Source organism: Anomalospiza imberbis, chromosome 1, assembly GCF_031753505.1.
Source record: "Anomalospiza imberbis isolate Cuckoo-Finch-1a 21T00152 chromosome 1, ASM3175350v1, whole genome shotgun sequence".
Lineage (NCBI taxonomy): Eukaryota > Metazoa > Chordata > Aves > Passeriformes > Viduidae > Anomalospiza > Anomalospiza imberbis.
Window position 1 is genome coordinate 149,999,865 of NC_089681.1, and position 11,869 is coordinate 150,011,733.

The 11,869-nt window shown below is 54.6% G+C and overlaps 2 protein-coding genes across 4 annotated transcripts; one reads left to right on the plus strand and one right to left on the minus strand.

Annotated features, from left to right (window-relative positions):
- Positions 1-347: 347 nt before the first annotated feature.
- GUK1 (guanylate kinase 1) lies at positions 348-10,050 on the minus strand. Of its 3 annotated transcripts, none has more exons than XM_068176056.1 (9): positions 9,995-10,041; positions 9,909-9,959; positions 4,761-4,874; positions 3,981-4,022; positions 3,179-3,275; positions 2,200-2,338; positions 1,329-1,413; positions 943-1,028; positions 348-525 (listed from the first exon to the last, which is right to left on the minus strand). In XM_068176056.1, exons 2-9 carry the CDS (start codon positions 9,949-9,951, stop codon positions 490-492), a joined length of 642 nt encoding a protein of 213 aa, XP_068032157.1. In that variant the 5' UTR covers positions 9,952-9,959; positions 9,995-10,041; the 3' UTR covers positions 348-489. The 3 variants fall into 3 exon arrangements, 2 of the variants coding, with proteins under 2 accessions (XP_068032157.1, XP_068032162.1); XR_010994317.1 differs by lacking the exon at positions 348-525 and adding an exon at positions 1,586-1,711 and having other exon boundaries at positions 942-1,028; positions 9,994-10,050; XM_068176061.1 differs by lacking the exon at positions 9,995-10,041 and having other exon boundaries at positions 9,909-9,957.
- A 517-nt stretch (positions 10,051-10,567) lies between these two features.
- Positions 10,568-11,843, plus strand: MRPL55 (mitochondrial ribosomal protein L55). The gene is made up of 3 exons (XM_068176094.1): positions 10,568-10,718; positions 10,840-11,023; positions 11,693-11,843. Exons 1-3 carry the CDS (start codon positions 10,696-10,698, stop codon positions 11,834-11,836), a joined length of 351 nt encoding a protein of 116 aa, XP_068032195.1. The 5' UTR covers positions 10,568-10,695; the 3' UTR covers positions 11,837-11,843.
- Positions 11,844-11,869: the final 26 nt, after the last annotated feature.

Consider the following 11,869-nt stretch of genomic DNA (forward strand, 5'->3'; position numbering starts at 1 on the left):
TCACAGTGTGAGAAACCAACCCAAGGACACTCCCTATGCCCCGCTGGAGGGACCGAAGGGCTTGGAAGTTTCATGAAAACATCAAAGTTAAAGCTAAAGAAAACTTGGGAAATGAAGTGCAAAGCTCTCTAGGTCTCAGAACAGAGACCTGTACAAGCAACTGGATGCAGGGGACTCCCCCCAGGAAAAGGGATTTATTGCTGCCTTCAAGGACATCAGCCCAACAGCTTCTCCACAGCCCTTCCAGAAGGGCTCAGCCCTTTGGCAGCTCCCAAAGAACCCGGAGGTACAAACCTGGGGGAGCACGTGCTGAGCATGCAGTGAACAGAAGCACAAGCATGACCAGGTTTCCTTTTCCTTGCTTTTAATATAAACATCCTAGGGTAAGTTGGGGGTAGGAGCAGCCTAAAGGGAATGTCTTTTGGAATAAAACGCTGTGACGTGCTTCGGGAATGATGTGCAAAATTGAAACGCCCAAGCAGGGCCAGCTCAGGACTTCCTGGATTCTTCGGTCTTCTTGATTTCCTGCAAGGAGATCAGCAAAGAGACTGAGAATCTGCCACTCTTTGGGAAACAACTTGTGGTTTCACAGCTTAGGAGACCAGGAGTGACCAACAACTCGGACAAGTTCCACAACATTACAGGACCAAGCCCTGAGTTCACCTTCAGAGACATGGCAAGGTTTGACTTGGAAGCTCCAGAAATAGGAATCCCCTTCTCTGCTACACAGGGATGAATGTTTCTTTTGCCCCAACTCAGGATTGTGTTGGATTAATTTCCCACTCTCAGGCCACTGATCCATCATCACTTGTATTCAATCTGTCCCTCAGCAGCTCAAAGCAGACCAAGTGTGGGATGAGGTGACATTTCTGTGGCTGCCTGAGAATAGACCCTCACCTATGCGGCCCAGGAATGAGGTGGAAAAAATCCCCAAGGACTCACCTCCAGCAGCACCTCCTTCAATTCGGAATAGGCCTTTTCTAAATCATCATTAATGATGACCAGGTCAAACAGCCCAGGCTCTTTACCTGGGGAAGGAGATGAGGACAGAGTTAGAGGACAATTTTTCTTCCCTGTGTCAGCTCTCGTGCACAAAGTCCCGTGGCATTTTAACATGATTTTTTAGTTTTATTATTAGATCAGCTGCTGCTAATGAACTGCTCTGCCAATTGCCTCCAAGGAACTGCAGTGGGAAATGCAGCAGCGATCCAACTCAGCTCGTGGCCAGCCCTGCCAGCGCTGCTGGAGAGCACAAATCAGATGTTCCCACAAAAACCAGCTCCCAAATCACCCAGGCAACCCCTGCACACACCACTCCAAGGACTTACTGAGCTCCAGGTCCACGCGGGCTGCAGTCAAACGCTTCTGTAAACTCTCCTCTGTCTCAGTCTTTCGGTCCCGTAGTCGTTTCTCCTAAACCCAGGGACAAAGACATCAAAGAAATGAGTGTTCTGAAAGCTGCAGGCACAAACCACCCCCACCCTCAGGCCGGTGCTGTCTGTGACCACGGGCACGTGAGAACACCCTGCAAAGGGTGAGGGGCCTCACTTTCAACCCACAGTTCAGGGCCCCAGGTTTCTTTTACCTCCCTCTCATTTATTTATTTTTCCAGGTACTGCTGGAAATGAGATCTCTCTGCTGGGCTCTGGCATCTGGTGCTGCTGGCTTCCTCCTCCACAAACTCAACGAGAAACAGAGCCTGCCTGATGTACTGAGAGCAAGAGGGGAGAGTCAGGAGTTGTCCTCACGTGTCCTCATCCCTCTCTGAACCACGACAGTGATTCCACTGCTGCAAGAGTCCCACTGCGATCACTTACACAGGGTAAGACCAGAGGGACACAGAATTTAAGGGCTGCACAGAACCAGCCTCCCTGGGTTTAATTTTAACTGCGGAGGCAAATCTCAGCACAGCATGAAGCACAATTAATACATTTAAAGACCGGCCATGCTGCAATGGAGTCCATAACCACAGCGTGGAAAACACTGAGGAAGGACTCACAGAACTAAACAGGGAGATTTATCCCTGAGAGCCAGAGGCTGGGGAGCTGGGCTGGGTGGAGATATGCTTGGGAATGTCCTCCCCAGCTAGTGCAGGGCCCTGAGGAACACCGAGGTGGCCGAGGAAGGGGGAGCCCGTGGCTGCAGAGCCGGACGCTGATTACCTCTAACTGCTAACGGCAAAGCTAGGCGGGCGCTCACCAGGATCTCAATGGACGGCGGCTGCACCGAGATGTAGATGGGGTTCAGCTCCGTCTTCTTGATGCTCTTCACGCCCTGGATGTCGACGTCGAGGACGCAGATCTGGTTCTGGGCCTGCACGGCCTGCACGGCTCCTTTACTGGGGACACAGCACACAGGGAAGGGGTCAGAGCACCCAGGGAGGTTGGGGTGTCCCCCTCCAGCAGCGGGAGGGGGCTCACAGGGCTCCCCTGTGCCCAAACCATGGCAGGAGAGCACAGGGCCTGCTCTGCTCTTGGTAAAGAGTTTCTGCAAGTGTCACTGCTCTGGGTGGAGCAGGGAGCTGCTGTCTCCTGTAGAGAGGCTGGCAAAGCCATGCTGGAAGGTGTGGGAAGGGATCATGTGTGACTATCCCACAGGACGGGGGGGATGTCCATAAACTCCTGCCTGGGCAGAGCTTCACCACCTGGAGGGAAGATCCCTGCTCACGGCAGGAGGTTGGAACTCGATGATGTTAAAGGTCCCTCCTGACCCAAACCGTCCTGGGATTCTGGGACAAACATGGAAATAACCTTCACTGAAGAGCAAAACCACTGAGAACCCCCCTTCTCCAGAGATCCACTGACTCCACACGCTCTCCTGAAGGATGCTGGATGGACATGGATGCTCCATCTGGGTCACAAGAAATTCTCCACTTAATTTTTCAAGTGGTGGCTTTTATATGCTGTAATGACAACTTCTCTTCCCCAACATGGGGAATTGCCCCATGCTTTTTAATCATTTATTATAATTCACTGATGAGACTTAGAGAGCAGAAAGGATTGGTGAGAACTTCAACTCTTCTGCTAAGCATGAGGGACTCTCCATTTTCTCACATCCTCAGGGGCCTGGAGAGATTCTGTATTTATTTTCTAGAATCCCAGAATAGCTTGGATTGGAAAGGATCTTCAAGACCTTCTAATTCCAGCCCCTGTGGCAGAGGCAGGGACAGCTGACCTACCTTGTCCCGTACATATTCCCGGAGAATTCCGCGTGCTCGATAAATTCACCAGCATCAATCTCTTTCTGCATTTCCTCTCTGGTCACAAAGTGATAATCTGGAGAAGGGGAAATGGGAAAAATGGAGAGAAATTAACATTCTGAAGTTCATGGTCAAAATGACACCCATGGGTTTCTGAGGAGGAAGACACTAAAAATCTGTTTGAGACAATGCTTCACTTCCTACTTCCACACCAGTTGTCCAAACACCTGCTCAAAACTTTCTGGAGTTTTCTGTGTGGACAAAAATGCTGCTCTACCCCATTTTTCTTATCCTTTCCCATTCTTGGTACAGTGGGAACATCTACCCCCTTGCCTAAAAGTGTGGGACACATTACAGCAGGCATGGTAAGGCCTTTCATTTGAAAGGATTTCTAATTAAAGACCAGAAGGGGATGAGAGAGAGGGAGATAAAAGGCAACATCAAAACCAAACTAACTAAAAACGAATATTTCTCTATCTTCTGTTGAAGTTTGTTCCTGTCACTTCAGAGGGAAAACTGCCATTGGAAACCAAGAACAAACTTCATTTGATTGTTTCTTAAATATGCCAATACATGCGAAAACAGCTGGGCATAAGGTATTAATACAGCTAAAACCATCTCATTAAGCAGCTGCACTTCCCAAAGCGGTGGCCATTGGAGATATCTCCTCAGAACCAAATCACCCAGGTTCAGAGCACAGTACCTAAAATGAGAGCCCAGCTTTGAAAACCTCAGTTATTTGGAGTGTCCAATGAGACAGACCCAACTGCAAGAGGCTCACCTTTGCCATTCACTTCTCCAGGTCTCGGCTGCCTTGTGGTATCTGCAGGGGAAAAAAACCAAAAAACCAAAAAAAACAGCCTTGTAAATTCTGTGCATCACCCACGGGTGTTGCAGGATCAAAGAAATGCCGAAGTCTAAGTGGCATGTGGAACTCTAGGAAAAAAAATCTCTACCAACAGGCAATTTGGGAGGAAATAAGGTTTAGTTTGGAGTGAGATGAGAGATGCAGTTGAAAAAGGAGCATAGGATGACACACACACAAAATGGATAATTTTAAGTTTTTTTCTCTTCCCAGAGCATTAGATTTTTAAGGATCCAGTATTTGTTCTTTCATGGTGGAGTGAATCCAGATCTCAAAGCACAGATTTTACTTGCAGTAAGCAAAGTGCTGGGACATTAAAACACATTTTGGAAGTGGACCTAAAAACACCTTACAAAGCTCCATGGAAAAATCAATTGGCTTTTGAAGCAGAAATGTGGGGGGGATTGTTACTTTCACAGTCAAGAATCACTCAGAAGAATCTTGTTTCCTCTCTGAGTTGTGTTTAAAGATGTGGGGAGTCACTAAACCTGGAAAGGTGCTACTCCAGACAAAGCTTAGACTCACCACTCAATACCAGGAGTAAAAGGTGCCCTGAATTATTTAAACATCCCCAAGAGCCCAGATGCAGACTGGGACACAGCCAAGCCATGAAAAACCATTACTTGGGGTATAAATAGAGGCAAGCTCTGAGCTGGCACTGCTGAGCTCCGCCACAGCCCATCCCTGGATACTCACGGGAGACGCTGAAGCCGAAGATGTTCTCATAATCTTTGAACAATTTCTTTAACAAAGTGCTTTTCCCTGCACCTGATGGGCCACTCAGAACCACTGGCCTTGGTCCCTGCATGACTGGGGAGAGACAGAAAAACGTGTCTGGTTAGAAACGTGGCTGTGGATTCCCAGGAGTGCTCAGCCCCTCAAAACAGCACCAATCCTTTACCCTTGGGTACAAATTTCTGCAGGAAAATCTGAAATGATGCAAAATCACAAGCTTAGAGCTGATAAAAAGTACTGGGAGTGCAGAAACATTTCTCAAGAGATTGAGGTTAAACTCATAGGATGCAACCCAAAGAAGGAGGAAACTGGGATTTAGCTGCCACTAAACTGGGATGATTCAAGCCAGCTGTTTTCCATCACAGCTGGGTCTCACTGGGACCAAAATCCTAATGAAAACTCTCTCTAAAAGGAAAAAAATCCTATTTTTGGATGCCTGGTGCATTTGGAATCATGGGACAGAGGTACAGGCCCAGCCCCTTCCCTCTCACAGGGAGAAAGGAGCTTCAAGGACAGTTTGCAAATAAAACTTTGTATCACCAACCCCCAAACCCTTGCAAACAGCATCTGAACTCAGGTGCAATCACTGCCATGAACATGCCCAGGTGTTCATTCCTGTATTTCCTGAAGCACCAACTCCATCTGCAGGCGTTTCACGGCAAGAAAGAAAGAGATCCCAGAGATCAGTCCCTGGCACAGGTGGAAAAAATGCGGCCTGGGGCCACACAGAACTTGCTGCAGTTGTTTCTTCAGCCAGAACAAAAGAAAGAAAGAAAAATGTGCGTTTTCGTGTTCCCGTGTCTCTGGAGAGGAGGAAAGGTTAATTATCCACATGTGAAAAAGAAGAAATGTTATATAAAGGTGCAGGGGATACCACTGGAGACTCTCATCCATCGGCGGCGTCCAAACCAGAAGTGATGGCAAGAGTGTAGCAAATCAAATAAGTTCTTCCTATTTAAAAAGTTACTTTGAGCAAGCCAGGAAATCATTTCCTCAGCCTCCCGGGCTGGGTGTGGCCTAGGGAGCCAGCAGCCAAGCGGCAGATAATGCCTTTCCATTTCAAATCAGCTCATAGCAATGTCACCCTGACCTCACACATCACTTTTCACACAGCCTTAAACCAAATGCTGTCTCACCAGAGCAGCCGGGCTCTAATCCCGCCGGGCTCCCTCTCCCTGACCCCGCCTGCTGAGCGGGACGCATCCTCAGCCCTAAACCCCTCCTCCCTCGGGCAGCACGACAGCCGGAGAATTACACAACTTTTCCCTCTGCTCCCCGAGGGTACTTGTCTGACCGCAGCTCATCCCAGGGGTATTAATACGCAAAGGCTGAGGAGGTGCCAACAGCGGCAACGTGGGCGGTGAAAACACCCACGGTCAATAATCGTCCATAAGGAAATTCTTTTTCTCCTTAGTGCCCTCCGAGTGCGGCAGCCTCGGAGATCCAAGAGATGGAATCTTAAGAGGACCAGTCTCATCACCACAGTGCCGGATCAGGCTCCATCATCCCAAATCCAGAAGGCTGAACAAACTCTAGGAAGTCCTTTGGGGACTTTCCTAACATTCCCTTGGTCCTTACACTTCTGTAATTTCCAAGATCCACAGGTTTTGCCTAAATGTTCAATACCAAAAGAAAGCACCAGGGAAATGCTACTCGGTGCTTGCAGCAAGGGAGCAGAGCAGTTACCCAAAGCACCTCTCTCTCCATCCCTCACAGTTCTTCTCTCCCACATAATTCATCAGGTGAGCCCTAAGCATTCCTTGGAAAACAGTCCACACAAATTCACCGCCCTTCAGCCATCCCAAAATGCTTCACAACACATCTGCCCCCAAACAATGCTGCTCCATCACACAGCAGCTTCCACAAGCACCCCAAAAACCCCACAAGTGACATCGGGGTGCCAGATGGATTTCCAGGCATTCCAGGTTCCCTTCCAGGATCCAGCTGTGCCAACAAGAACTGTGCTGGATGCACAAATCCCAGTCCCAGATCCCAGACAGAGGGCAAAGAGCTTTCCCCTCATCTCCCTCAAAATTTCATCTGCCCGTAGCAAACACCAGCAGAAATTTAAATCACTTCCAATCATTCCCAGACAAACTGGGAAGGGGGCAGAGGAATGGGCTGGGAGCAGGCTCCAACACATCCTTACCTTTTCCTTGTGCTCCCTTCCAGGCAAGGAACGCAGCGCAGCCCCTGGCAGCAGCACGGGCTCCTGGGGACAGAGCTGGGCTATTTGTGAGCTCCTAAAGCCTTAATTAACGAGCTGCAATGTGAAGGTGGCCAATGAGAACAACCCTGCTGAGCTTTAATCTCCCCCGCGGTTCCTCCTCCACTCCCTGCTCTCCTGGCTGGCAAAGCTGCAGCCAACACCCCCAAAAGGCTGAGGGGTACCAGCCCCTGCTGGGCTGGGATTATGGGAAACAGCAAAGCTGTCCCTGCAGTCACAAGGATTTTTGTCTGTGTAGAATCCTGGAATGGTTTGTGTTGGAAGGGACCTTCCAGACCATCTAATTCCACACCCCTGCCATGGGCAAGGACAATTTCCACTAGGCCAGGCTGCTCCAAGCTCCATCCAACCTGGAACACTTCCAGGCACTTTTCTTCTCCAGGAATGCTGCCCTTCCTTTGGACCAAATCCACACAGCTTCACCTCAGGTCCACGACCACAAAGGTGACAGAGAACTCCTTCTCCTGCTCACAGATCCAAAGCACTCCCACAGTGGGACCCCCTCCTTCACTTCGCTCCCGTTTCTTTCCCCAAAACACTCCCAGCTAAGAGAAAAGACACCTGGGTTGTGACCACATCTCACTTCTTTCAAAACAGCTAAAAATAAACCTAAAGACTTGCAGGTGTTTCCTCCTGCCTCCCTTGTGAATCCCTTCTCTTGCTGCAGATCTGCACAGGAGAACTGAGAGGGAACAAAAGCCATTTCCACTCCCATGGAATCCCATCACGGGGCTGGGCCCTCACAGGAGGAATGATGGCAAACTGGGAATTTCATAGAAGTCCAGAATGGTTTGGTTGGAAGCGACCTTAAAGCTCATCTTGTTCCACACCTGCTATGGCAGGGACACCTCCCACTGTCCTGTCCAACCTGGCCGGGGACACTTCCAGGGATGGAGCAGCCACAACTGCCAGGGCAATCCCACCATGGTCCTGCCTTCTTTCCCTGCTCCCCCATCCCTGCCAAACACCACAGCCCTCAAAACCCACAGGTAAAGCAACAACAAACCCCAAAAGCCCAGATCTGGTGGATATGGGGCTTTTTTCTCGCTCCTGTTTGGTTCCAGGAATGCATTGGTGCATCACATTTCCAAGCTGGCTGCAGCAGGAATGTCACAAAGATGTATTTATTTAAGGCAGAAGCTCAATTTTTTATTCCCCCTTTTGTCAGGTTTTGGCATTTTCAGAGCAGCCAATCTGCAAATATCCAGCACAGAGAGTTTCCTAAAAATGGGTTGGGATCCAGCCTAATCCACCGAAACCACTGCAGAGCTGATCAGCAAGAGAACAGCCCAAATAATTAACAACATTAATTATCTCCTGGGCCTGAGGACAAACAGCCACATAAACCCCTCTGGGCTGCAAAAAGACAAGGTGGTCACAGGAGGTTGTCCCCAAGGCAAGGAATGGTTCCTGGTCTGCTTGTGCTGCTAAATTCACCCTGGATTTTACCTCATAGGTGGCAACATAACCAGGGAAGCAAAGGACAGACATCACAAGAGTTAAACAAATTAAAACTGATTAGCAGAGAGGCTTTACAGGGGAGGCAAAGCCCCCTTATGAAGAAGAAAAGAAGATTAAAGCACGGTTTCCCTGGAGCCTTGAGAAAGGTCTCCTGGATTAGGATTATAATCCTACCCCCTATTTTTAGCAGGTTCGTTATAAAGGTGCCACCCCCACCTTTGTAAGATTTGGGACAGGTTCCAAAAAGCGAGATAACGCCTGCTGTGACAGACAGGGAATTATCTGCAGGGAGGTTCCAACCTTCCAGCTTTACCCATCCTGTGATTCTGTGAGGAGCAGAGCATCCCACAGCAGTACAGAGCTGGAGCTCAGCCACCTTTTTCCTGGAAATAATTACCTACAAAGCACTAATTAGCCTCTCCACTGGCTCCACTCCTGGCTTGCAGGAGCGGTGATGCTGCAGACAGAACACCATGCACTTGCTCAAGGTCACTGCAGAAATCAGGGAGGTCCAAACCCATTATTCCCAGACCACATCCTCCTGTAAACCAGACCAGTCTAACTCACCCGGAGGATGAGACCCGTTTAGCCACCTGGGAAAACCTCTAGAGAGGTGAAGCTCACAGGCGCGGTTTCACCATCCACCTCCCCGCACGGGTTTGTTTTAGGATACCTGAGGGATGCTTATCCCTACAGCCCTCTTACCCCACCGTACCACACAAGCACATCCCCGTGTGGCTCATCTAACCAGGGACATCTCGGAGCCACCCTGGAGCAGCTCCGCAATGGGGCCCCGCTGTGGATGTCGGCAAGGGCACACAGCCAGCTCGGGGACAGCCCCGTGGGGCTGTGACCTGTCCCACCCCCCAGCCATCCCACACGGTGACACAGGACGTGCAGGACAGATCGGGGGGAGCTCAGCCTCCCCGGGGCCGGGTGCGGGCTCCCCCAGCTCAGGGCTCCCCCGAGGGGCTGAGGGCCCTCAGTCCAGGACCCTGTGAGCAGCCGAGCGTCCTGGGGCCGGCTGGACCCCCTCAGCCCAAGGCCCCCGTGAGGGGCCGAGCATCCCAAGGCCAGCCAGGACTCCTCAATGCAGGGCCCCCAGGAGGGGCTGAGCACCCCGGGACCCCTCGGCAGAGGAACCCCGCGAGGAGCTCGGCACCGCAGAGGCAGGCTGGGCCCCCCTCAGCCAAGGGCCCTTGTGAGGGGCTGAGGATCCCGGAGCCAGCCAGGATTCCTCATTCCGGGCCCACCGTGAGAGGCCACTCAGCCGAGGACCCCCGCGAGTGACGGGGCTCCTCGCGCTGGTTAGAGCCGCTCTGTCCACAGCCCCTGCGAGGGTCTCGGCACCCCGTGGCCGGCCGCGCCCCTCAGCGTGCGGTCCCCGTGAGGCGGCGAGCCCCGGCCCCATCCCCGCTCACCCGCCCGGGCGATCCCCGCCCCGCGCATCCGCCCGAGGATCATGAGGGGACTGGGGAGCGGGAGCGGGAGCGGGAGGGGGGGAATGGGGGGGGCGGTCCCGGCAGCCCCCGCGCGCGCCCGCCGCCACCGCCGCGCGCGCGATGACGTCACCGCGGTGGGCGGGGCCCTGCGGAGCGCGCGGTCACGTGAGTGCGGGGCGGCGGGCCGGACCACGCGGCGGGCCGGGCGGGGGGGGGGTGAGCGCAGCCCGGTAGGGCCGTGATGGGCGATGGGCGATGGGGAGCTGTGGGAGAACGGAGCGGGCAACGTGGGCTGAGCCACGGCGGGGCGGAGCGGGGGGCGGCGGCGCTGGGCCGAACCGCGGTGGGGTGGCGGGAGCCATAGTGGGGCTGAACCACGCTCGGAGAGAAGGGGGGAGGGCTGATGGGATTGAACCATGACGGGGAGAGGGGGGAGCTGCCATGGAACTGCCCCGTGGCTGGGCACGGGGAGACGTGGTTGGGCTACGCCATTGCGGCGGTGGGGGGAAGCGAGGCGGAGTGAACCATGGCCAGGGCGGGGGAGACGTGGGGCTGAACCATGGCCAGGGCGGGGGGAGCCGTACCATGGCCGGAGCTGTCCCGGGGCTGTCCCGGGGCTGCTCGGTGCTGCGGAGGGGATGCGGAAGCTGCACGGTGATGGGCCCGCGGGGGTGTCGCCCCGCAGCCACGCCAGGACCTTTCCGGGTGTCCCCAGGCTGCGTCATCTGCTCCGTGTGCTGGAGCCCGCTCTGCCAGCCGGGCTGAGATGGCGGCGAGCCGGGCTCTGAGGTGAGCGCGGAGCGCCCGTGACCCGGCGGGACAGCGCCGGCTCTGCCGCCGGCAGCGGCCTGCTGCAGCTCCCGTCACCCGCACGGTGACACCGGCCCTCTGCCGCCCCTTCCCCCGCCAGGGCCCTGCGCCTCCCGGCCGCGTCCCGGCCGCCGCTCGCCGCCAGCGCCCGCAGCAACTCCAACCGCGCCGCCATCGGGCACCTGCAGCGGCAGCTCTACGGCCGCCGCTACCCCGTGCTGCTGGTCAACACCGACGGCTCCACCGTCCGCCTGCGCTACGGCGAGCCCAAGAGGATCCTCATGGTACGGGCACAGCGACGGGCCTGCGAGCCTGGCTGTCCCCAGGGCTCGTGCTGCGTCCCCTGGGGGCTCACGGCCTGTCCCGGGCCCGATGATGGGTCCTGGGAGCGCGCAGCGTGTCCCTGGCATCTCAGCCCGTGTGCTGGGGGTCTCGCAGCGTGTGCCAGGCGGTCCTGCCTGCTCCCAGGGCTCCAGGCCGTGTCCCTGGCATCTCAGCCCGTGTGCTGGGGGTCTCGCAGCGTGTGCCAGGCAATCCTGCCTGCTCCCCGGGCTCCACGCCGTGTCCCTGGCGTCTCAGCCCGTGTGCTGGGGGTCTCGCAGCGTGTGCCAGGCGGTCCTGCCTGCTCCCAGGGCTCCACGCCGTGTCCCTGGCGTCTCAGCCCGTGTGCTGGGGGTCTCGCAGCGTGTGCCAGGCGGTCCTGCCTGCTCCCAGGGCTCCACACCGTGTCCCTGGCATCTCAGCCCGTGTGCTGGGGGTCTCGCAGCGTGTGCCAGGCAATCCTGCCTGCTCCCAGGGCTCCACGCCGTGTCCCTGGCGTCTCAGCCCGTGTGCTGGGGGTCTCGCAGCGTGTGCCAGGCGGTCCTGCCTGGTTCCCAGGGGTTTCGTGCCGTGTCCCAGGGGTGTCACACTGTGTCCCCGCAATCTCACCCCATTGTCCCCCGTGTCCCCAGATGCCCCTGGACAGCAGCACGCTGCCCGAAGCCGAGCGCAGGGCTCGTCTGCGGCGGCACTTCCCCAGCAAACCTAGGGCCAAGGAGGAGGAAACCTTCGAGGGCATCGACCTGGACACCTACAAGAAGTTCTGGAAGAAGTGAAGCGCTGGGCCCGGAAGTGTATCAATCTATAAA